This window comes from Mycteria americana, chromosome 5, assembly GCF_035582795.1.
Source record: "Mycteria americana isolate JAX WOST 10 ecotype Jacksonville Zoo and Gardens chromosome 5, USCA_MyAme_1.0, whole genome shotgun sequence".
Lineage (NCBI taxonomy): Eukaryota > Metazoa > Chordata > Aves > Ciconiiformes > Ciconiidae > Mycteria > Mycteria americana.
In genome coordinates this window covers 56,006,752-56,033,806 of record NC_134369.1, presented here as the reverse complement: position 1 = coordinate 56,033,806, position 27,055 = coordinate 56,006,752, and the positions used below count along the sequence as shown (strand labels likewise).

At 37.9% G+C, this 27,055-nt stretch overlaps 1 protein-coding gene across 1 annotated transcript; it reads right to left on the bottom strand.

Moving 5' to 3' along the window:
• Positions 1–13,591: 13,591 nt before the first annotated feature.
• CPSF2 (cleavage and polyadenylation specific factor 2) lies at positions 13,592–27,050 on the bottom strand. The gene is made up of 15 exons (XM_075503456.1): positions 26,937–27,050; positions 26,088–26,273; positions 24,429–24,588; positions 24,232–24,337; positions 22,544–22,673; positions 22,097–22,212; positions 21,331–21,518; positions 20,655–20,945; positions 19,428–19,528; positions 18,888–19,088; positions 18,068–18,220; positions 17,261–17,486; positions 15,092–15,391; positions 13,973–14,107; positions 13,592–13,866 (listed from the first exon to the last, which is right to left on the bottom strand). Exons 2-15 carry the CDS (start codon positions 26,234–26,236, stop codon positions 13,774–13,776), a joined length of 2,349 nt encoding a protein of 782 aa, XP_075359571.1. The 5' UTR covers positions 26,237–26,273; positions 26,937–27,050; the 3' UTR covers positions 13,592–13,773.
• Between the last annotated feature and the right edge of the window lie 5 nt (positions 27,051–27,055).

Sequence of the window (27,055 nt, the reverse complement as noted above, 5' to 3'; positions counted from 1 at the left end):
CATTTACACAAGCCCGTAATCGACCTTCCCGCTCGCCGGGTCAGTGGGGCTGAGGGGACACTCTCAGGGAGGGCAGTCACAGGCCTGTCACAGGCAGAACAGTCTGGGGACTCGGGGATGTTTTCTTAGTGTAATTTATTGCCAGTTAACACCAACTTCTGATCATTGATCTGAGTACTCGGGGGGGGGGGGGGGGGGGGGGGGGGGAGAAAAAAAAAAAAAAAGAGCATAAACACGCCCACGAACAGCTCTCCTCCTCCTTTCTAGTCTCAACTTCTCCTGGGTCAGTTATGGCCAGCCCGTCCCACCTCCCTGTCGAGGCGATGGATGAGGCGGTCAGTCAGGATGGCGTGGCAATGGTCTCGCCCGCTGCTCTTTCCTTCTTACTGGTTTTCCGTTGCCACTCCACATCTTTGTCTCCAACCCAGCGGTGCGCCCACAGCCGCTGTCCCTCAGGGGGTGGGTCCCCACCCTGGTGTGGGGCACCCACGGCTGCCATCCCTCGGGGGATACCTCCTCTGGCGTGGGTCACCTTCTTCCAAGAGCAGCCGTCCCCTCAGCACGGTGTCTCCAGCCCCTTGCGGCTGCTGCTCTTGCTCAGACGTGTCAGTGCTGATGGCCATGGGCTGCCCGCACGGGTCGGGGCTGGCTGGCACCGGCACGGGGCAGGCGATGGCTGCCTCCCAGCCAGGACAGCCCGCAGCCCCCGCTGCCTAAACACAGTACATGGCCATGCAGCGACAAGCTGCTCTGCATCACACAGCTTAAAAGTGTTAGAGCCCAACTATTAAAAAAAAAAAAGTAATCTCAGTCTACCCTTGCTCTTACAGTACTGGATAAGTCAAAATATAGAAATAATATTGAAGTAGAATAGCACTAATACTTCAGCAGTCTTTGACATGAAATTGTGGAAAATCCTCTCGTGATTTACTTTGGATTTATCTGTTCTAGATTTGGCATATTTTTTCCTCCTGCATATTTCCATTTGTTTTAGCATATATACCAAAACTGGGCTGCTATTGCTATGCAAGTTGTTTCATTCAGATTTCTTTTTATAGCTGCTTTTGTTTCAAAGGCTTGCATAACTTGCTAAGGAACTCATGCTTTAAAAATATACATACTGAAAACAAATTAACATTTTCTGCAGGAGGTTTCAAATATCTGTACAAAGGGGAGTTAAAGAAAAAAATTAAACACCCTTTTAAGTGGGGTATCAGAAGTGAGGCTTTTTAAGTTACTTGAAGATTATAACGGAGGAGTTTGTTCAGACACAGAATGCAATTTCAAACACAAAAGTATCATTGGTTCTAATTATGTACTTCCCCCAAAAAAGACTTTATTTTGGGCACAGAGACACACATACATCCTGCTTTTCCAAAGAAGCTTCTTTATGACCACACTGAGCTGCACCATCGATGTCCCACTTTGGCCTTCAAAGCTCCAGCCACTGCTGGAGCTCCGCCGCTGAGGCACAACAGGCGCCCCGAGCCCGCAAGCACAGGCTTTGCGGTACGGTGCTGTACGTACTGCAGTGCAGACCCGGAAACTGAGGAGATGAACGTGGCAGGCAAGGCATCACACCCAGACGTGGCATACGGACAACTGAGTTCTCTTTGTATGACAAAGAATTGGTCTTCACTAACATTAGCCACACCAGTCTATTTCTGGCAAGCTGTAGAGTTGGTATCATAGCTACCTTTTTTTTTTTTTTTTTTTTTTTTGAATCAAAATGACTTGCACTTGCAGTCATTTATATTGGGATTTCTTTTCAAACACAGGAAAAGCACAGAGGAGGTGTTTGCACTGAAATTCTTCAGTTACTTTCATCTGACTGTAGCAAGAGAACATACTTTTCATCTGTGAACTACAATGCCTTCTACCATATTCTTTAATGATGTGGCTAGTAGTAACTAGCAAAGAGGATTCTGAAATGAGTTATTTCTACAGCTACTGGATATGATGAAGAGCACTAAAAAAAATCTAGAACCTCCTTGATATTTTATCATTCAAGATGGCAATAGAAGATTCCATATTATCATTAGGAATGCAACGTTCTGAAAAGACAGTGTTGGTTTTAACAGTTCTGCACATCAGATTTCACTAGAAGTCATGGAAAACAAGACAGTTTTTTTCCTCAGTTATGTTTTTCTAGGAGTAAAAGACTTCATGGTTCAAACACTACATGACAGAGTCTTTATAACTTCCACAGATTTTGTGACTAGGTTATTGGGATGTTTATTCCATGAATTGCACTAGTTTAATCACACAGCAAGGTTAAAGAACAAGCAGCAATGCAGAGGCAGACAACTTCTGTTAGCCTAATATCCCATTTCTTGACTGAAGATGTCAAACTGAGAACAGTCTTGCCCCAGACAGGCATACATACATACCCAAAGAACAGCAACTCCTCTCTCAATAAACAGTCAATACGCCATGAGTGTTATGAGATAACCCCCAAGCTTTCTGAGCTACTGAGGCTCTACATCCTAATTTAGGCTTGATTTCAGAACTGCCACTTCCACAAGCTGAAAAGCCTAGAAAAGTAGAAACAACAAAGCATTGTTGGTTGAGTTAAAGAGTTCACAGAAAAGATAAAGAGCAGAGCTGCTGAGCGTCCCAAAGGAACCAATGAGGTGTCTGAAAAAGGCAGAATGTACGGAACTGTAAACTGGAGGAAGAAATTCAAGTATGCTGCTTTAATGCACTCTTCTCTCAAGCTTAGTCCCCCTACTAAAAAAAAAACCCAGAAAACATTTAGGACAACCATCCATCCACTGTATCCACGAATGAACAGAGACTCCTTGCACAAAGAAATGCACAAAGAACTCAGGAGACCTGGTGCAGAAACCCAGCTGATACCAAGGAAAAATCTCGGGTTCTCGTGTTCTGAATCACATCCTCCAGTTTCCACAGGCAGCATGGGAACACTAGCCTCCTGTTCACCTAAATGACATATCTGGTATTAGTAAAAGAGTAACTGCTCTTCTCCCCACACACTGTAGCAGATCAAAGAGTGGAAGACTTGTACAGATCCAACGTAGAAAAGAGAAAAAGGCCCTGTGTTTGAGGAGATAGTTATGCTAAAGCAGAGTATTATAAACATAAATCACAAATAGGGTGAAGCTGATGATCTAGAAAGTAATTCTTAGGCATATTCCACAGAAGTATAATTAGACAACCAAGTAAGAATCTGCCTGCTTTCCCACTTCCATCTTTTCCCCCTTGTCTTCCCTGAAGCATACCGTTTTGCCAGCATAAATAGATGTCCATCAGACTAGACATTAAAGGTGCCTTGCTAGCTATATCTCAGCTGCTTGCATAGAGTCATAAGCTAGTTACCAACTCCAGGGCTACAAATTTGCTAGACAATGAAAAAAGAGACCTTGGAGTCAAAGCCAAGCAGTTGACTTGACAGTTTTCAAAATAACATAAATAATGCTGTACTTCAGCAGCTCTCGTCAGTCAAACAAAGGAAGTCAAAGCTCTGTGCAATAAGTAGTGTGCTGCAATGCTGATAGGAGAGAGATTGTACACTTGTACATACATCAGTAAGCAGCAGACTTTCAAAGTGCAATACACTGTTCAGAGACTTCCATGCATTTAGGCTTTTAGAGCCACAATACACAGAAGATGTGGCAGAGCACTTGCAATAAGAAATCAAGGCTTACAGAAGTATACATTGTTTTAAACACAATTTTAGAAAGCTCAAGGAATTAAAAAAAAGTTAATATCTTAATTAGAAGTCCTTGAATACTAGGAAGATTTTTCAATATTTAGGAGCCCCACTATAAAAACTCCCTTTAATTCCCTATTTCATAAAGTTACCTTGCATATGATTGAACTAGCTAATTAATTATTAAGCAGCAGAATAGTATGATCAATACAATGAAATAAAAAGCAGAAGTAAACATTGTTTAGTCCAACAAGTAACACAAAACTGTGTATTCAAAACCTTACAGACCAATGCTTTGACCAGTGACAGTGAATGGAGTGCTGTGTGTATTACAAGTTTATGAACAGACAAGAAATAAGAGTCTTGTAACTTCTCGTTGTTGGTGTCAACCCAGTATCAGCTGGTAAGGCATAAGTTGCCAAGATGACCCATGATTTGCCTTCAGTGCTCTACTCCATTTGTATTATCAATACCAAGCCTCATTCTAGCTTCTCTCACCATAAGACTCTGTACAAAATTTAGATTTGTAACTCTGGTGCCCCTAACCCTGTCCTTAGCCGTAACCTAAACTATAAATCAAATAAGCCAAACCACCCAGCACAGAACATTTTGTAAACCACTCGCAGCCATCAAACCTAGACCTGCAGACCCTGCTGTGTGATCCATGAGTAAGTCTACCTCTTTCTGATGCTGTTCATAATCCTAACCTAATCTTATCCTGGAGAAAAACATATACCATTCTTTTTTTCTGACACGATAGGCTTACAGACACTGAAAGATCTGCTAGTAACACTCTCCAGTTCCCCTCCCAAATCTTAAACTCACGACTAATTCTACAGAGAACAGTTGACAAGACATCCATAACCCTTTCAAGCAAAGCAGAACAACATCTCCCTAGAAAAGTCATCAGTTTTGGTTATTTCTCCTTACCTTCCATGTTGTCTGAAGCTCTTTCTTCCCTCCATCCATACCTTATTTCCAAACCAAGAATACCAAGGCAGATATCATTCCCCAGTCTCAAGGAGATGGTTACTTTCTTTAGGCAGCTCAACTTAAAAGAAAAAGTATTCCCCCCCACAGCTAGAAGGGTTATTTTAGAACAATTCCAAAATTGTTAAGAGCACATTTCCTTTGCACAAGCAAAGGAAAATTCCAGTCACAGATCAAAGAACTGTATAATTTGGAAGCTATTTCTTTCTTACAAAATGATGAGCTGAACAGTCCTGCAAATGTAGGAGTAAAATTACCAGAAATGTGAAGCACTTAAGTTCTGTACTCTTAGGTATGTAACTATTGACTCTTGTATATACAGCTCACGTAATGCGGTCTCTAGCTGGTTTTGAGATCATGCACACATGCATTAGAAAAATAAGCTTCCATTTGGTATTAAAAAAAAAAAAATCATGTAAATTACCCATTTCTGTACATCAGCTTAAAGGCACTCATTTTTATATATAAATAGCAGCAAGGCTACTAGTCAAATGTTCAATCTTTCCAACGGGTTCCTTGAACAAAAAGCTGATGACTTCCTTCACTATATATTCTAATATCTCAATTACCAATGCAGAGTTTTTTTCTTTCTTTTTTTTTTCTTTTTTTAAAGCTGGCTTTTTACAGCAAGCTGTCAGCTATGATATAAAACTTGTGCACACGTGAAATTACATCTTGCCTGACCAAAGACAATGCACAATATTGCAGGAAATAAAGTCATTAATATATGATGGCATGACTTTATGGCTTTTTCATAATAATTAAGTTGTTAAAACAGTAAGTACAGGCTACACAGAATGAACAAACAGGTGCAGTTTTGCAGGATGAGGCTGTCATGCAGGTATTTTACAGCTATTCAGTTTGGAAGGTATGGACTACGTACATGATTTCTACTTTTTCCAGTTTAACATTTCTTTTTGCCTCTTCATACAAGAACCAGAAGAATTTAACATAAGTTAAAATATCAACAGTCCCCTCCTCCCAACCAATGGAGCAGAAGCCTATGGGCTACTCAAATCACATTTTAAAAAGTCAACAATTAATGAAAACAATGCCCAAAAGTAATTAAAATCCTATTTCACACAAGAACAAAAGTATTTTGACACTTCTGGAAGAGAAATCCGAACTATGAAAAGTTGCTACTGAATTTCTTTGATAAACGCGATATTAACTATGCAAGTCACCAATACACAGAAACACAAAAGCTGCGCTGAAGAACTGTTGCCATTGACTCCAAGAGGAAGCAGATTAGGATCATGGTTTGCAATACCAGAGTGTTTTTTGACTGCAACATAAACTAAATTTAGACCCAGTTACATAAAAAATACTAATAGCCTTAACACTTTTAATCAGCATAAGAGGTTTAGAGATACACAAATGATTTAAAGTCTGTTGACTAGTTTTATACTGCATTTGCAATATTGTGCATTAGTAAAATCAGGGAGATCATGAAAGAAATACTGAAGCATAATAAAATTACATAAAACATGAAAAGCAGGCTATGCAGTGACTCCAAACTTTGATACTAATAGAAATTTTACCAGAATACATCAAGAACATACTTTCTCTATAGATTCGTGCAGCATGAGGGCTAACCTACCCAGGTAATGCAACACAAGTACCTGGTAGATTCAGAAAACAGGTTGGACTTTTTATAAATGCAGTATTAACTTGTGTGATCCTACAAAGGGCAAAAAATAAAACGCTTACTATCTTCATACTGTTGCACACTGCTGATCCATGGCTAGCACAACAGCACAAAGCAATCTGGCAGGCTTTCAAATGCCAAGTCTGGCATGGTGACGGGCAATATGCTCTGCCAGCTGTGCAACTCCTTCAGGAGCTGCGAAATGGCAAAAAAAAATAATTCCCTGATGATTTTTTAAGGATAGTTCATTATTATGGCTTGCAGAGCACCTGCCAATAATTTATGAAGTATTGATCACATCATGCTCAGTGTTTTTTCTCCATAGCAGCTAAACAAGTTCCCTGAAAACAACTGAAGACACAACAATATAGTCCTAATACAAATAATTACTTGGATAAGCTACAACTGTTGCCCCAGACATATGGTAAAATTGCAAAATAGGTGGCAATGTTATCATATGTCCCATCTCCCACTTTCTGATATGTAATCTACACCATGAAAACATTTTTAGGTTCACATCTTGAAGCATATTGAACCGGCCTGTTAGCTAAATGTGGGTAATATTTTTGTTTTTTACTTGAATAGCTCATTGCACAATGTCGTCAGAAAGTATTCCTTAAAAGCCTGTTTCTACCACTGCGTACTAGCAGATACAGAGCTAAATGTCTGACAGTTAGTCCTACTGAGTTTTAGCGATGACTAAATTCTATCTACATTCCATTTTTTTCTTTCAAAGATCTTTCAAAATCCTCTTGTACAATTTTTCTATACAATTGGAGTGTTACTACTGATAAAGACAGATTACCTACCCCCTTCAGAATTATTTCTGAGAAACACTGGTAGTAACAGCTGAGATGAGCATACTATAAAACTTATCCAGATGGATTTAAAAGGGAAAAAAAAAAAGATACTAACTTTGAAGCAATTACTGTAAAATATACCTTAAAGCAAGTATTATCACTGACACCTGGCCAGTCACTTCTGAAGCCAATTGTTCTTTCTACAAAAAGATAAATATCTGGAGAGGAAGCAGTAGTTCCTCCAGATTAGTTTAACTGCAATGGTTTTACATAAAACTAGAACTTTACACAAACCCCAGTAAAAGGCTAGCTTTTAACTTGTAAGCTATTAATCATTTTTTCTTCACAGGAACTCATTCTCAGTGATTTAAGCTGGCTCACCCTAGATTAGAGTTCTTGTTCCAATTTACATAGCTGTAAAGCAGTCTAGAAAATGGCTGTGCTCTGTGTCACAACATTAGGGTTTAGAACCGGTGAGATGACTGGCCAGACGCCTTGCAGACAAGGCAACTGCGTTAAGTGACAACTCTATGAAGGTATGGATGAAACCACCAGCTTGAGAAACTGATCACTCCAGGTGTTGTTCCTTAACAATTGTGTTGCTAAGAGTTCGTTCTTCAGAATTGACACCTAAATACTCCTATAAACTGATTAGCCACAAACAAAGGAAAAAATAATTTTGGTTGCATCTAAAAAATCCTTTAATACATTGGAGATGGAACAGTTACTTAGCTGCAAAAGTTCTGACATTGTTACTTGACAGTAAACATTATGCTTTATTTTCTACATCTTAAATACCAGCCAGGGCACCATAGCCACTACCACATGATGAACTCTTTCCATTGATTTCCCTATGTAATTTTCCACCATCAATTTTATGAAAACTGATATCAACCTTGGGCTGAGTTGGGCAGAAAGTTTGTGGTTTGGGTTCTTTTCTTTTTTAACTGAAATTACCATAATTGCAAATTTCTTTAGAACTGTTTGTCAAAAATACCTTTTAGAGAAGTTTTTAGCACTTCAGAAAAACTGCACTGAAAATGAGAAATACTTAAGAAAAGCCTACACAACTGAAATCATGTATTTGCTCATTATCAAAATTTGTCAATACCAGATTGCAGTTACAAACTATACTTTTTGGCAGATGCTTAGCTCATTATCATTCAGCTGTTGAAGCACAGATCCAGCTTGCATCATGTAAGAGGATTATGCAACAACAGGCAGGTTATTACTGCTTAAAGCTCATAGACCGAACTTGCTGCTTCTTAATGTTTTGCGTTTCTATGGGTCCTTCTTTTCCAGGAAAACAGCTACATGGCTTCCTGGAAGCTCTACTCAAAAATGCAGTTGTCTTTTTTTTTTTAATTCCTATCAGTGTGGTAATATATAACCTATCAAGGAGAGTAAAATGTAAAGTGCACTGCATGAACAATCTAGTTCTCCCATATCTTTATATCTCCCATACCTATCAAACTTCCACGCTCTCACTACACATAAGAACACATACTTGTCAATTAATAGATCTTTTAGATACTGCTTCTATATTCCTCTTCTACCACTGTGAGCAAGCACTACTGAGCTGAAAGGAGTGATCAGTTCACTTACCACTGAAGGGCAACCAGTCTTCAGAATTTCTCTGCCAGAAACACTAAGACACCTTTTCGGACAAGGAATTAATAATTTTACTAATGTAATTAAAGTAATTTAGATTGATCCAAAACAATGCGCTCTTTCATCCCTTGGTTAATACCAGTCAAGCAGCGTGACGTATGCTAAAAGTTCACAACATACACTGCTTGTCATGCAGGGAGGATGCAAGTTTACACCAGCCAAAACATTCAATGGAATATTTGCCCTGCTGGCAAACTTCATGGAAGATGATTTTCTACAAAAGCTTGTGTTATTATAATGAAAGCTTTCAACTTCACTAGAAGGAATAAAAGTACTCTTTTTTTAAGATGAATATTGCTCACATCAGCTTTGGCTAACTACAGTGTTCTGTACTTGCAGGAAACAAGCCTCACAATGGACTCACATTTACAAAATAAATCCTAGTGATGCTGATTTCGATCTTTGTGCCATATCTATTTTCTAATCAGAAAGAGTCTCAGAGAAGTTAAGACTTAAGACTGTTTGAAGTATTTTTAAAACTAAATTTCAACAGGCAATTTTAAAGATTCTTTTGATCCCATTTCATTATCCTGAACTACCATCGGTTCCTTATATAGTTTTCAGATCAAGACCTAAAATTCCGTTTACTGGATACATTTCTTGATCAGATTTGACTGCGAGATCATCTTCCCCAGCATCAACTTTTTAAAACTATGAAAACATCTGTAAAAGCCATGAAACAGAATATTGTGCAATGTTCAGATCCTTACAGTAAGATTTCTTTTGCCAAAGTCTCAAAAAATTTTAGTGGTTTAAGTGTTTTCCCCAGGTGATACACTCCCCTTTCCTAACTGAAATATTAATACATGTCATGCCTTATCAAAGAAATCTTGATTCTGCACAATGTAAGTGTTTGAGGGTACAACCATCTATAACAATTATTTAGATGGGGGGTGGGTGGGGGGTGGGGGAGTAAGGTGTCTCTTCGCTTGTTTATTCCAAATGAATAGTGTTTGACCGCCATTAAAAGCTAGTACAGATACAGGCTAATTCCTACCTTTCCAAGCAAGTTTTACCAGCAAATAGATCTCAAATGCTCTCATGAGACTGTTACTCTGACTGAATGCAGGGCATAATACCTTTCCATTATAGCATATTTTGAGAAGTGGATCTGGTTAAGTCTAAATATTGTTCAGGGAAGGAGAAGAAAAAAGATTTTCAGCTTCACCTCACCTCCAGTACATACTGTCAACGTAAAATGATTAAAAATGAGACTGTCACCCACATAAAGTTATTTAACTTCAGGGTAAAGCTATGTTTAGACAATGGGAACAGCCAATTAATTCTAGAATTATTTTTTATTATTAAAGAGTTCTGCTTCTACATTCCCTTAATCTTTTGAAATATGTCTTCATATTCTACTATATAGGCACAAGAAGAAGAGAACACAAAAGCTAGGATTTACCCACAAATACTACAGACTTTGGAGATGGGGGAAGGCAAGTTTCTGCCTTTCCTGTGTCTCCACACTCCCTTGGCTCTCCTTAGCTGAGGAATCTGAATTATCCAAGACCCCTGGAAGGAAGTATTTTTAAATGGGCAGCAAGTACCAAAACTAGGTTTGACCTGAAGTTAATATTCTTGCCCTCAAGAGCAATTGTGACAGTGTGCCTCCCCTGCTCCTGACCTTTATCACCCATAATGCTGCTCAGGTGATAACCACCAGTGATGGTCATAATGGATGCATATGGTCATGATGGCTGCATCCTGCTCAAAGTGGATTTGGAAGACAGATAACAATAGCCAAGGGCTATTGTGCGATGCGCCCACCTAACCACAGTGAAGAAACTAAAATCTGTGGCCAGTATGCAAATATGACTATGGGTCAATCATCTTACCCCCATAAATAGTGAGCAGCCCAAGAGCCCTTTGAGCTCTCCTGCATGGCAGCGGGCTGCATGCCAGGATCTCCCCTTGAGTAGGGATGCCCCTCAAGGTTACTCCTTGAGACTGAGAGATTCCTTGCTGCAACAGATCCTTGGTAAGCAACTAACAGCATGCTAAACTTTGAAACCTTAGCTAAGTGATATAAAGGATTGATTTGGCATATATAATCCTTTAGACATAAACCATCAACCAAGTCTGGGACCAGGATTGGATCCAGCCGCACCTAGACTCCTCTCTGAGAAGGAGTGTAGAAAGCAAGGGGGTCCTTTCTGAACCTCATGACTCAACGGGAGGGTCTCCCTGACAGTTTTGTCTGACCCTGTCCTCTATGCAGTAAATAATCAAGCGTACCTTGCCATTGAATCTTGTGAAACCACTGTCGCATTGAACTTCGTTAACTCCCTGTTCTATATCAATGAAGTGTATTTTTCTTCTCTCTTACAAGTGAAGTGTACTCTCACTCCATCCACGACAGCAATTCAGCGAAGAGTAAGAAATGGTACTCCTTATCGAATTTTTACTGCTAATGAAGAAAGTATAGAAGTCAGAAAATACAGCTTACGGTCCATGGCGGCACTGGCATTTTGTGGAGGCAAGGGAAAATGAATCTTTCATTTCAGATACAAACAAGAACCAGATTAGTAACTCTGAAAATTACACAGAGAAGTTAAATTATTGTTTAAAGTGAACCACAGTCAAGAACAACAACAAAAAACCAAACTGAAAAGAACAATAATAATCTAGCAGAGAACTGATAGCAGAGTAGGCAAAATTCATGGGAATTTGCTTCAGTTCCGTGGTTTGCTTCATGATTACAAGTAATGAATGCATAGGCGAGGAGTACACCTGCCCCACAGCGCAGCTGCAGCCTGTAATGTTTACTACAGATGTCCTGTATTCCCCTTCATCCCTCTCACCACCAGAATTGTCCACAAACCCAGCTTTCCCCAGTCCCAGCACTCAGATGCCTACTACTGGCCTTGCTTATCAGCTTTCCAGGTCTGATTTCAAGCCACACTCACGCTGAATAGACTAAAAAAGAACAGTTAGATGTTTTGATCATAATTGAGCCTTTTCCTTAGTAATGGCACTAATTTGGGGTTCTCTTTACCAGAACACACAGGAATTTAGTGACTGATAACACTAAACTTTTGTTAAACTTAGCTGAATTTGAATCAATAGGTTAAAAAAAAATCCAAACAAAACTGATAGAAAGGTTTATGATCACACTGTCTTGTTGTTATCCCTTTCTTAAAACCAGCACTATTTGTAGTTTGATTCCCTAAAGGGTTTTTTCTTTGTTAGTATATTCCATGCAGGCATGTGTGATCTCTGTCCACCCTAAGCCATCAAGTTAAAAGTCCTAAGGCCAATATGATTATGTACAAAGTATCTCGCTTTATAAAAGTTCATTAGTATCAGCAACAATAGTAATACAATAGTATTCACCAACAACCATCCATAGATTTACATAGCATTGCTACAAAACAGCTACAAAACCAGAGCATTTCTATGAAGTTCTGGCTGTCAATATAATGGAAAATAAACATTTTTCTACACTGTTAAGAAAAAAAAAAGTGCTGAGCCATTCATTCCTAGCCAAGATTTTCTTTGTGTAACAAAATACATTCTCACTCAGCATTAAATTTTCAAGTTTTTTACATTTCTAGTATATAGTTCTAGCAGTTGTTTGTGTGTGTTTTTTCTTTTTAACACAGCCTTCAGTTTTAAGTTACTATTTTAAACAGAATAAATAGTCTGTAGATCAGATAGAAAACTATTTGTCAAGAATGAATTGCAAAGTAAATTATCTTTCCATTGATAGCCTACAGGGCTATTTTTTGCCACGTTTTCAAAAGTTTTTATTTAAATATACATACAGAGAGCACATATTACATTGCTGTTGTATGTAAAAACAAGCAACCCACCCTCCATTGCCAAAGCTGGTGGTTCACGTGTGGACAGGGGAAAAAAGGATTAAATAAACTCTCAAAAGGCCATTTGTTTGCATAATTTAATTTCTGAGAAATTAAGGCGCCCAGAACTGTGCTCATCTTCACCTAAAAGGTAAGGTCAATTCCTAGCATCAGCAGCTACAGTAAGTCCCACTGCCAACTAGAATGACAAATGGCACAAAACATGCAACTAGAATGAAACATGGCACAAAAGCATTAAATACATCGCATGAAGTCAGATTTCAAGATAAAGGATCTTCCTGAACTTGGCTCATGGCACTCTGAACAAACAGTAGTGCATGGATAAAGGCTTTAGACTTTAAAAGTATTACAATCAGAACTCAGAATAGATTTTATAGTTGGCATAATTTTGCAAAAGCTAGAGGTTACAAATTCTGTAAGTTTGTACAGAAGTTACTCTGAAGTACACAATTACTGGATTTTAAACTGCCTGACAATATTTTCCAGTCATCTTAGAGTACCTTTCCAAAGTAATTTTTTGATCCTGCGGATTAATACTTTATATATAATCTGAAATGCTGTTCTGGAACAAATCAGTAACATGGAGCAGATACAACATTAAGATGCAGCCAGATTAACACTGGGGGAAAGTTTAGGTAGTCTAGCTTTAAGTGGGCTATTAAAAATGTACTTTAGCTAGCCTCCATTAAAAAAAAAAAAAAAAAAAAAAAAAAAAAAAGACTGTCCCCTAAATCGAATTATTAAAAAAACCCCAAACAAACAAAACCAAAAAAGCAAAACAAGAAACCCATAGTTCCCTATCTAATCTTATTTTAGAATAGAAGAATGACTCTCATATATTTTGTACTCTTTGGCAGGAAACCTATGAAACCAAAACATGTCCTGACAAAATGAACCTTTCCTGAGAAGGGTTCATAGTCATAAACTCATTTATAATGTGTTATGTGGGAGAGGGCGAGTCATAAGAGTTTGAAAGTCAACAACATGGAATGTACCAACAGGTTTATGAAGAACAACAGTAGCAGTTATTTACATGTTCAGGGTAGTTAATTGTTCTTTATGAATTAGGTTTCCCTGTATAAATTAGAAAACTACAAAAAGTCAGAAGTGGGAGAAATCCCCATTGTCTTTAAAAGTTCCAGTAAAAACATCTTTGCAGCACTTTCCTTAGACAATGGCGTATTGCTCGTATAAAAGGTCTCTTATCCTATAGAAGTCCTGACAGAGACAGCCTTCCAATCCAATGCGCCCTGTTTCAGTCTGAAACAAAAGACATGTTTCAAATTATTATCTTTACACTATTGAGAAACTTAATTTTCATTTAGAATATTATTTACCAAAGAGTGTAAAGACACAGAACACCTACCCTGCGAACAGCCACCAGATTGTTGCACACAAGCACTCCTCCTACAAATTCAGCTTGTATACCTTCTCGCAAGAGAACTTGCTTGAAGTCAGACAGTCTTGGCTCATTCATAAACACAGACTGATGTCCAAGAACCTTTAAACAACACACACAATTTTAATACTTCTGCTACTTAATACCTTCCATTTTTCCAAAGATCTCCTCATCATTGTGTTGGCAGCAGTGTGGCCTAGACTACAGGACTATAAATGAGAAGATAGCTTCTATTTCTATTCACCTGCAGCAAGACATTTCCAGGATAGGAAGGCCTTAGAAGTTATCCATCAAGTAAAGGAAAAGTTTCCTTCTTTGCTCACATATTGAAGACAAATGGAAAGCTATCACTGAAGATCCCTCTTCCAAGCCATGGTATGCCAGGGGCAGAGCTGCAGTAAGCTGTACTGCTGATCAGTGCATACCCCTATGACAGCTGTCACGAATCTGAACAGACTTTAGAGTTGTCTCCACATTTATCTACCTCCTAGAACAGACTGCATTTAGGACTGTGCAACAGTATCTTAAAAAGCAATTCTAGGATTAGAAGGCATTGTAATCATTCAATGAAAAGATAAAATAATATCTACTCACATACAAAGTATTTTAATTGAAGAGTAAGGATAAATTTATAGAAAAGATTAATTTAATGAACTCTCAAATCACTACTATAGAAGCAGAGATATATGAAATTCAAAGATCTATATCTCAAGTATACGAAGTATTTTCCATAGCATCAACAAACCATAATAAAATCCAAGAGTGACTAAACGCCAACTAATTTCCAAATCTGCAAGTACTAACCACAAATATGAAACATGCTAATTAAAATCTTATCTTCACAAATAGACGGTACTGTATACTAGACACTGTTAGTGGATACAAGAGATCATCCTTGCTGAAAAGCATAAAATCTGAACAAAGAACAGCACCAGGTTTAACAAAGAGAAAACCAAACATGAAAATCCAGTTTCAGTTAGGCTTTCATTTGAATAAGATCACAGTATCAACCTCTAAGCACTAGAAAAAGACAAATGAGTACAGAGCTCTTCAAAAAAGAAGCGCAGACCAGCATAAATTCTGTACCTCATGAGGTGGCAGAGGTTCCAAAGTAGGAATGATCTCACTCTCCTCACACATCTCCTTGTCATCGTCACCGAATAGGCTTTTCATGGCCTTCTGTTGTGCAATGACACTAGAGTCTGAAGAAGGCATATCCACTTGCATCTCTAAGTCTTCATCTTCTCTTAGCTCTCCCTCTTCCAAAATAACTCCAGTATCCACTTTCGAAACCCGCATGTCCAGAACACCATCTATCCAAGCCAACTCAGCATCCTTGGCTTTACAGAACTGAAGGGAGCTGACAAGAGAATCTTTTAACCTGACCTGGGTTGCACAAAAATAAAACTACTATTAGTTTGATGGAAAACACAGAGAGAGTTCTTCAAGCTTTAAAAATTAGCAGTTTTCCTTTCACTGTCTCTCCACATAGGTTTGATCCATACTCTTTTGGGAAGGGAAAGGAGGGAATTGGTATCACCAAGGCAAGATGTTCTATACTTTCAAAATATAATTTGTATAACCCTCATGTCACTACTTAACTTAAAAAGCAGCAGAGATCAATACCTTTTTTGTCTTGGTTAAAATAAAAAAGAACCTACACAACCGCAAAATTGAATTAAACTTACAGCAAGAGCAATCAATTCCTTTTAAAACATCAGAAACCATTTTTGCAGCCAAGGAGTTCCTCACTTGGCCTTAGTGAATTTAAGGAAAGTTGCTGTAGATACATTTAGGTTACTGAACAGCAGTTCCAAATTTCAACCCTCAAAAAAAAATTATAATTAATATCTTATTGTAAGAAGGGATGCTGTAAACATCAGATTTTAAAGTGGCCAAAATATTACCTTACCCTGATTCCTCTGGTGCATTCCAGGACTTTAACCCATTAAATAAAGCCCTACTCTGAAAGACTGTTATCCACATGAGATTGTGCATGATCCCCATAGCGGAATCAAGGCTGCAACTGTATGAAGGCTACTGCAACTAACTATCTATCTGCAGCACAGTCGACTCAAAGGACACTGGGATTTTGATGCCCCACTCACATCTATTATTTTCTAATTCAATGTCTCCCGTGTACTTCATCTATTCAGAAAGCTTCAAAGAGAAAAACAAACTAAAGCTATGCAAAAGATTTAATTTCCCCTTTATATATATAAAAAAATTGAAATTAAATATGGAGCAATTACAATTTTATTCAGATAAATATCTTGTGAAAAATTACAGTCATGTCATTTCTTACACACTAGCAATCCTCATAGCTTTAAAAAAAACAAAAAAAAAAACAAAAAAAAACCCAAACCAAACAAACCAAAACCAGAAAACACCGCTGTTTTAAGACTGTCAGAACTGGATAATTTTGAATAACTGGAACTTTCCACTTCCTACAGGATAACAGATTTTCCTCTGGAAAGAAGCAGAAGTACCTCTTTCAACAATTCTACTGATGTTTTTCTATTAACTTTAAAAGGACAGAAGGAATAAAGGACTAATTCCTAAAGTGCATGTGAGAGACTTTCCTCTAAGCAACTTCAAAAGTTGAATCAGGACCATACATAATCTTCACATACTCCACACAAATTATCCAAGTTTTCTTATTTAGAGCTTAACCATGAAAATTAAATGCAATATATTAACATAGTGCAACACATTATCATAACCTCAGTCCCAGAACCATCACGTTAACTTTTTTTGGGGGGTAGGGGTGTAATTTATTTTTAACATTAACTTGCTCCTAACTTTACATGTTCATTCTTAGGTGCTATTTAGGTACGAAGGATTTTTTGTTTCCTCTTTGCTCTCTAAGGCTCCCCTTCAGATTCCAAACAGAATCCTGAATTGCAAGTAGTGTACAGTGGTACTCTAAATATAGGCATTATAAATCTATTAAGACTTGAGTAAAGCAAACTGATGTTCCCATGGACATGAACCTTGCCTTTTGCACTACGGGTAAAAACGCACTGATCTCATGTTCAAGCTTTTAAACACTTCTTATGAATAATAAGCATAAGGAGAATGCTTACCTAGAAGACAGAAAAACGCTACTAATGTCTTGATCACACGAAACCAAGTGTACACATAGGTAGTATCGTCTCTCCTCTCCCAAAGAACAAAGGGCCAAATTAGAGTCCGCCAATACAGCTCTACTACACCTCACAGTAGTTACACAACGAACAAATTCCAGTACCTTACCTGGTAAATGTGAGTTTCGCTGGTTGCATCTACAGTTTCATGCAGTTTCGGCATGTAAACTTTAATATCTTTTCCACCAAAAGCTCTGCAACATTCTGCAAGGTCCTGACTGGCCTCAGGTGGTCCATGGACAATGATCAGTTGTCTTGGCTTCATTTGGTTAATAATTTTTTTAATTGAGTCCCCATCTGAACGTCCTTCATAGTCAATGTATGTAACTCTGGCTCTAGTTTGAATTAAAAACCCAAGAATAACATTTTTTAGTTTAAAAGATTAAACCTTCAAGCAGTCCAAAATATTTCATTTAAAAATAGAAGATATTTTGAAATTATTCTACATCAAAAGCTGTCAGCACAAGGTGTATTATGGATCAGTAAAATGCAGAATTGTCAAATATCAGCATGTACGTGTATTTAACATTACAATTTCCCAAAATTCACTTACATAGTTATCCAAAACACAAGATAAGCACATTTGAATAAGTTCTTCTTTTAACAAAATATATATACATTTGAGTACCTATGCTAACATACTATTGTATCATTTGTTCTTCCTCCTTCACTTGTCTCCATCAGACAGGGAACAAACTGTGAATTTCTTAAGAGTGGGGAACTGTAAGACTCTGTACTGTGCTCCCAGAAAGACTAGTAAAAAACTAACTTAGATAGCTTGGGGGGAAAGAAAACCCCACCAAAAACAAAAAGCAAGCCCTTTCCCACTTTCTTAATTCCAAAGTAGCCTTTTACCCAATTTGCACTGTACCTATGCCACCATTCTAGCAGAACTGACAAAAACAAAGACGCTCACTTAATTTCCATGGATTCTGTTGCAGAAATACATTTGGTAGGAACATCTGATAAATCCTGGTCCATAGGCTCTTCTCCATTTGTCAAACCAGATTCTAATTTACTTTTTTCTTCTTCTGTTGCTTGAAGTTCTGGAACTAGAAAATCCTCAGGTCTAAAGAATGAAAGGCAATTTGTTTTTAATAGTCTTACAGTAAAACCAAAGCACTACATAATATAAAAACAAACAATGCTGACTATTACTACTGAAATGTTTTATTGTAAAATTGTTATTGCTAACAATTTTATTACACTTGCCTTCAATATTTCCATATTTGAACAGAGTTCGTTTGGAATATATCACCTTCCTATCCTAAAAAAGAACTTTGATATCTTGGGAAATACTAGCAAATTGAGGTTTTTCTAGCAAGTGTTCCTTATGCAGATAGGACAAGTATTGCTAGATTTTTCTAGCATGAACAATGTTCCTTCCCCTCATTATAAATTTATCAAAATTATGTGTAATTTAAAGCAGAAAAAAAGTCAGGTTAAAAAAAATATATAAGATAGAAGATTTAAAAGAAAAAAAAAAAGCCTGGAGTGGAAATACATCCTAAGAGGTGTGAACACAGGACAAGGATCAGCACTCTGCAGCTTCAATCCTATCATAAGGTTCCTGTAAGACTTAGCGCAAACCATCCTAACTGTTCAAAAGTTACTGTGGTTGGAAGAGTACATAACAATGCTGCAACAGAGATTAAATGATCATTTTTATTTTTATTGCTTCTATTTTTGAATTATTTCACAGCTACTACATGTTAGGAGGCATTAGCACCACATACTTGATAATCTCGCCATATTCATCCCATTTAATTCTTTCTTCAGGGGCTGGAAACATTGGATAAGATTTCTTTGCCTGTTTGAAGAAGCTTCCTTTCCGGCTACCTTCACCTTTCATCATCAAATCATGTTTGGTCTTATGTACAGTTGGTTGATCAATATCCTCTTCAGCATCACTCTCATCACTGGAATCAATATCTGCCCTGAAATGACATTCAAAAAAACCCCTCACTTTCTTTTTTCTTCAGGTTTATTACTACATAAACACACTGACTGGAAAATAACAGTTGACACAACACTAACCAAGGACAAAGGTAGTTTATGTATCTGAGAAAGAGCTCACAGTCAAACAGCAGATGAAACAGGTCTATCATAACAACAGATTAAAGACAACCGTTCCCGATTCCTCAGTGCCCTCAGACAAGCCTATCAAAACTATGACTTTCATTTATCCCTATAAATGGTTGAAGCAGCAGAATGATCACACAGAAATCTCAACTCTGACCATAACAGCAGAATGCAAGAACAGCCATTATACTTACTCTTTAGACTGTTCTAACTTCTTAGCTGCTTCTTTCTTCAGTTTCTCCTTTTCTAGGTATTCTTCAAGTTCTTTTCCTTCCAACTTGACACGTTTTCTCAACTGCAAATAGAATTAAAATTAATATTATTGTGAGTAGCTGACATGATTTTAATACCTTTCCTACATGCTGCTGACAAGAATATTTGTATTTAAGTACCAAGGGCAAGTACAATTTGTACATCACATACAAGACAAGATTACGCAAACATGTGGCACCTTGGCATGGCAACATCATGACAACGTTATCAATTAGTAGAGTCTACTTTAAGAGAAAAGCATTTATAAAAGTATTAAAATCAATTAGCTTTACAAAAATTTCTTAAAAAATCTTCAGGAAATATCTCTGCAATAAGTGAACGCAAATACTCTGAGAAGAGCAGTGTTTTTTTAAATTTTTGTGTCACTGACATCAAACCAGAAGAACCTGGCAAAGTCATACTAGCAGGCAAAACAATGGTAAGTTTTGTTTCTTGTTGTCTGAAAATGAAATTAGAGTATAGGTCACTTTGAATAATACTGAATTCTAGTAATAGTCTAATACTGTAATTCAATGCTTCCAATCCATTCTAAAACTAAAATAAAGCTCCATCATCAGGATTGATATTATCACTGCGATCACAGGGGACTCCCGTAAATTAACAATGTTTACCAGAGAGAAGTAGTAGACACACGTATATGAATTATTGAAAATAATTTGAAAGCATGAATAACAATTAATTGTGTTCTAATTCCTAGTTTTTGCTTATCTTTTTAATTCTGCTGGGGTATGTTATACTAATTTGACTTGATCCTCCCCTCATCCAAAACCAGAGTATTTTCCAGCAAGAATAATCCATCGTATATTGTGATCTGTATGTCAACTGCAAGTAGAATTTTTTCTATTATAACAAAACCACAAAGGAAAGTGTTGTCTAAAGATAAATATGTAAAAGCAACTTCATGCTTATCTCTATGGAGTATTAATTTTGCCACACCACCAAAAATCATTTTGCAGTTCCTAATATGAGACCTATTTTTATGTAAGTTTAATCCACAATTGGTTAAACATGCAACATACTGATTTCAGATTTCCCTCTGCCACTAGAAGTGTTTTTAGTAGATCAAAAAGGAAACTAAGTTCAATTTTGCTCATATTCCCCCATATGGCCCACAATAAAAAACTTTGAGACGTATAGACAACTCTTACCTCAATATCTATAACTTTTTCAGAAGGATTATCAATCAGGAATCGTGCTAATGTTCCAGGTGTAGTGCGATAAGTTAAAATTATAGAGTTTTTGGAATCCTGGCACCATTGAATGAAAAGATCTCTAGAAAACCCACACTCTAAGTCAGGTTGACTGGCAAGAACAACTTTTGGACTAGGCACTCGAGCCAGATCAGACAAACTGTGACATAAGGAGAGATGGCGGAACTGAAAAGGATTGTTTCTCTTGTCTTCAAAGCACCTCATCAACTTGTCACTCATCCATTCAACCTAAAATATGTATTAAGAAAAAGTTATCTATAAGAATGCAAGATCTACAATAATGTACAAACCTGATCTGAAGTACAGGATGCAATATGCATGTGATTACATCACTGTTTCTCAGCAAATGTGGAAATAATGCTGAGCATAAACAACACGGAAACAAGTACTTTAAGTCCTCTTTTTTAACAACTATAAACTATGCTAACATGCCCATAGCCATGACTGGACTCGGTGTTACTTGATCGAAAGATCTGAGACACAAACACGCGCTATAGAATAAGGACAACACTCAGTATTTAGCCATTTTTTACTGTTAAAAAGAAAAACAAAATGCTTTTGCATGCATGTTCCATTACCCTCTTCATAATTGCATTTTAAAATCAGAACAAACCTGTGATTTAGAGAACTCCACTACATTGTAGCTGACATTATTCAAAAGTGCTAGAGAGTAGACTCCTAATCCTGCATCTTTCGTTCTCCAGATCTGATCAAGAAGTTGAGCAAGTTCCAGAACTCTGCCTGCTGTATCCACGGCTATTAATACATTTCCATCACCTCGTAATGTCTCCAAAACATTAGCTAAGAAGAATTAAAAACAAAACAAAACCCTACTTATACTTTGAACCAAAATTAGAATGTTTGTGGCTTGGGTTTTTTTGTTTGTTATATCACACTAGCAATCATAATCAAAAGCAAATTGAACACAAAAATAAATTAAACTTCAAAAGAGATCCAAAACCACGTTTCCACCAAAATTAAAGGGAGCTGGAGTTGTCTTGGTAGCTCTGAAGATCTCACTGCCTTGATACTACTTTTTCTTTCTTCTTCTTTTTTTATTAAAAAAAACCAAAACCAACCAGTAAAATGGAGTTTAAAAAAGAATGTGCTCAGGAAGGTCATTTAAAAATCCCTTAAGAAGAGATTAATTGATACTGGATAAAATACACTGTTTTCAAACACAGTTCATTGTTTTCAGGAAAGTGTTTAACCACATGATCAGTACCATCAGAACAGAGTAATTCAAAATTTTTTAAATTTTTATAAAATTTCTTAGTTTGGATGCTGATTAATTTCTCATAGAAAAATAATTTACAGTGGCTAATACATCCCATTAGTGCTATTTTCAAGCCCAAACAGAACACATACAGAATACATACTCAGTAGCTGTTCATCCCTTTGCTTCCTCCTGGGTTGTACATAAGTAGCATTAAATGAATCTGTAATAAGCAATGAAGGCCTGCTCAACATTTCCAAGGAACATCCATTCAGATGGCTGTGAAAAAAAGGGGAAATCTCACTTTTTGCATTTCTATTTTATGAGAAAAAAATAAGACAGCTAGCTTCCAGATGTTTGCATGTACAGAAATCAAACTCCTCCGTAGCCGAATGTTTCCTGCTTCAAACTTACAAATAAATAAAACTGAGTGGAATGAAGAAACCCAAAGCTACTGCTTGTTTCAAATGGATTAATCTGAACACCAGTGAAATTAGTGGTCGTCTTAGAGCTGGAAATGCACCGCTCCTTTCATACCTGTTTATCACACACTAAATGATGCACACCTAACACAACGTCTAAGAAATCTATAATGCTATGTTGAACTTACATCTCCCTCTTGTGGTTGAAATCAACTGCATAAACGATTTCTTCCTCTCCGTCCTTGACAATCTTCCAAATTGTGCCACCTATCATGTGGCCAGCTGGCAATGGTGTGATTGACAAACCATGTCCTTTGCCTACAAAAGTTTTCAGTATTTTAGGTACATTACATGTATTAAAATCCATTACTCTGAATAACAGGCAGTAATTTTAAACAACTGAACACCAGAATTATTATGCCAGAACACCAGAATTATTAAAGAGTCAAATGAAGTATGAAAAATCAGTAACATATCTGTCCTTCCCACCTAACCAGTAACTTCAAAATCTTTTGCAATTCACTTCTATTTTGCCTCCAGAAAAAGAAAAAGAAACTAAAGTGAAGATCACTTCTTTCCTCCACCTCCCACCAGTACTCAGAGGCACCACAGAGCTGCTGTAACTATAGACCTAAACAACAGTAAATTATAAAACAAACATATCACATGAAAACAAGTACACTGGTGAAAGGCAGAACCCTCTCTGGGGCAACACAAAGCATTTACTGTATCATTCACTGTCTAGATACTTACAAAAACACATATAAATTACACAAACTGGAAGTTTTCCAAAATGACAAACACGCAAGTCAAACAATACCAGGAAAGGTGTTCATGTGCTGCAGTCAGGGATGACAGATCTTATCAGCATCTGATCCCCCCCTTTTTTTTTTAATGCACTGTTGCTCCTCGTCATTGGTGCTAGCCTGTATCTTTGTCAGAGAAAAACTAGACCACCGTTACTCACTGACTTCGCTCCATTCCACCAATTTGAACAGAAGTGCATAGTTTTAATAATAATTAAAACACACATTATCTTCTTAGATGCATCCATCGAGTCTTTTCATATTTAATGGAAGTGATTCGAAAAAAGTAGGATGTTTTTAAAAAGTTGTTCACTAAAATTACTTTTAAGCTGTAAAAGTTGGCAGCACAGACATAGCCTTGCTGCAAGTATCTTGAAAAAAGGTCAGCAGCCTTTCATGGATGGCATCCCATTTCTATTTTCCAAATTACAGGGCAAATATTTTGGCAAGCAGCATTCAGGAACTGGGAGATACTGCATCTCAGAGACAAGGTGCTGGCGGTCAGCTTGTATGTGTCTTTGTTCAAGAACAGGGCTTCCATTTCATTCTGATCTCTAAATTCAACAAGAGTGAAAAGCTGCTGATTCTCCGGATGCCACAGTTTCTAGCAATAAGCTACACCAAGTATCATTCAGAGTCAGTGAAGACCTCTTCATTAAATCATCCATATGCTGTAACTTAATCTCTGCAACCTATTCATCCTCTAGAAAGCTTTCCTTTGTGTTACTGGTTACTGAAGAGTTCTGAGGTATCTACCACCAGGCATAAGTAAATGCTTTTGAGACGTGACCAAATTCCAAGAAAAGTTACAAAAACACAAGAGAGAAACAAATGTCTAAAGATGCTTTGGCACGACCTCCTCCTCATTAAGTGGAAATTCTACCCATTTCCACATACAATTACCGAGGCAAACATTCAGCTGATACAGACTGACACAGGGCTACTGAATTTGGCCCTGCAAAATGCACATTTCAAAACTTACTCCGTTTAAAAAAAAGTTACTTTAACTTTTAATGACTCTGTTGCCTTTCACTAAAAGCCATTTATTGAAACTTTGTTGACAACTTTACCTTTCAAGTTCACAATTTGAGAAAATTTCAGCTGTTGTATCTTATCAAAGGCTGCATCTACATCATCCAATGTAAAGAGCGTGAAATCTTCAGTATTATGGCGGGACTAAAACAAATAAGAAATATAGAGCATTCAAGAACCTGAGCACTCTACCATACCAAAGATGTTGTGCATGAAAATAGCAACTTAAATATACCTGGTAGAGATCATACATAAACATCTGTCCCATTTTATATACAGGAATAGTTGCATAAATGGCACAATTCAACCCCATTTTTCCAACTGCATATGGAAGAGCACCAAGGTGTAGAGGGTCAGGATGAGAAAGAAGAACAGCATCAACCTGGTGTACATGTCTACAAAAAGAGGGACAACAAAAGTTGGTGAAAAGAGTTTTGTATGTTGTTATACACTCCCTGTTATGGCTATTTTGGGAATACATACACAGTTTGAATACCAAACAAGAAAACTTAAATCTTTCCAGGTTTAGAACAAAGTTTTTAAAATCATAATTAAAAACTATAGATATTTCCAAATGTTCAAGTACTTAAAAATGCAAGTGACTTCTGAAAACATAACTTCAAGATCTGGAAGACACAAGTTTCACATCAAGTTCTTGATTAGAAAGACCTTAATACATATCTGGACACCAGAAAGTACATTAATTGAGGGGCCAAAAATATTCTCAGGGCAGACAGGCTACAAATTGTTTATACATCCAAAAAGTTAAAACAGACTACAACTTTTCTTCTGATATGAAAGACCAAATAACAGGACCAAAGACACAACAATCCTTAAATTGGTAAGGATCAAATCAAAATATATATCTTTAAAAACAGAAAAGGTCAAATACAACATTTAAGAAAAGTGGCACGTAAATTTTGGGAGTTTTATTCATTTTAAAAACAAGATTTTTTTCTTGCAAAGTGTTGCATAAAATAAAAACTCAGACTAAAAACTTAATACCTATCATAATTGAAAAACTTGAGAGCATAAAACATATGCAACAAGTGAAAATACAAGTTGGACTGAAAGCTTTTTGTTCCCTCACATAGTAATTGGGGCACACACCTTCTTGATGGCTGTTATTAAAAAAGGGATTTTTTTCTAATTGCTTCTCAGATAAGACATTTGAAAATTTTTATAAATTATCCTTAGTACCTAATAATCCTCAGTTAAAAGAGTTCAAACACTACAAGTGTGTCAATGCTAGAAAAGTGAATCTATAAAAATAGCATCACAAAGCTTAGTTTCTTTCAGGAATTTTCATGTTTCAGTCCTAACCTTGTAATCAATGCTTGCATCAGCACAGCTCCTTGCTGTAAGCCTGCAGAAGTTCAGTACTGAAGTCTAGACAGCTTTATTTCTTTGCAGGGCTGCGATAACTAACAGAAGCTGTTTTCCTGACTGACAGTCTATCCAACTTGAAACAAGAGGTGAGAGTTGAACCACTTTGTATTCAGCCTACATAAACTAAGGATTCTTTCATTTAAAACTTAGTTAAACATTCTAAATTCGTTTAGAGCCAAGGTCAGTCTCCCATAAACTCTGCTCTGTATCGTGTTTATGAAAAAAACAAAACACCCAAGCCAAACCAAACACAGAACAGTTTGAAAATTACAGTTAATAGACGTAACTCATTAGACTCACAAGAAAACCCCCAAGTTTTTACTGGAAACGTTTCAGCAGTGTAATTCCCTTCACATAAAACATATTTCAAACAAAGAAAAAAAAGAACAATTTTGGATTTAACATCACCATGCACATACCATTGCATTTTGAAACTTTGAAAACTTCAGAAAAGGACAAGACCTATTAAAAAAAAAAAAAAAAGTGTATGAACTGAACTACTTACTTCCTCAGAGAATCAATAATATCCATAGAAAAGTTTTCATCCCAGCCACAGTCCAAAAGAAAGCGAAATTCATCTACTTGCAACAGATAGCAAAGGGCAGATTCCTCCTGCACCCCTGAAAGTGTAGTCAACTTGATAATCGATGTCATTTTCCTCTCCAAGTGTTTAATCTCCAAAAGAACTAATCTGAATGGGGGAAGAAAACGTTTCATTGACTAACCCAAAGGAAAAGTCTATTTATTTAGACCTAACCTCATACATTTCTGAGAATATGCAGGGCAACAGTTGTGAATACTGTCCAGTACAGCTACTGGACATCAATTAACTCTCAGATATTAACTTTTGATCGTTGTAGGTCTTTCGTTATTAGAAAGAGAGCTTTTTTAGAATAAAAACAAAAGGATCACTAGGAGCAGTGCAGTTAACAGCAGCTCCCGCCCAGGGACCGGATGGGGGCACCCGGACATGGCGCATCCAGGGCTCTGGCCCCTCAAGCCCAGCGACTGCCGGGGGGGAGGGCCAGCACGAGGCGGGCCGGAGGCTCCGCACGGCGGCTCCTGCGCCCCGCCGGGCCCCGCCGCCCGGGCCCGCCGCCGAGACAGCGGCCCGGCCCTGATGGGGTGAGCCTCGGCGGCCGGGCCCAGCGTTACGGGGGCGAGCCCTGCGCCCACTCCAGTCCCGAGAGGAAGAGGAGAAGGAGGAAGAGAAGGGCGAGCTCGGCGAGGACAAGCCAAGCGCTTCACGCCTCAGCACCGGGCCGAGCCCGGCTCCCCGCGGGGAGGAGAGGGGCGTTCAGCAAGGAGCGCCGGGGCCGGCCCGCAGCGCTGCCCCCCGCGCCGCCGCCGCTACCTGCCTCGCGGGCCGCCCGCGCGCCGGCCTCCCTCAAGCCCACCGGGGCGCGCGCCCGCCACCTCCGCCCCGCGCGGCGCCCTCCGCCATCTTGCGGGAGGCGGGGAGAAGGAGGAGGG

What these genes read in the sequence shown, in the direction of transcription:
- CPSF2 (XM_075503456.1), bottom strand. Translation starts at nt 26,236, where the DNA reads ATGACATCGATTATCAAGTTGACTACACTTTCAGGGGTGCAGGAGGAA. An exon ending in TTCAACCACAAGAGGGAGAT is followed by an intron (nt 22,213 to 22,543) that starts GTAAGTTCAACA and finishes TTTTTTTCACAG; the next exon opens with CCATCTGAATGGATGTTCCT. An exon ending in TGGAGTTCTCTAAATCACAG is followed by an intron (nt 20,946 to 21,330) that starts GTTTGTTCTGAT and finishes TACATATTTTAG; the next exon opens with GTTGAATGGATGAGTGACAA.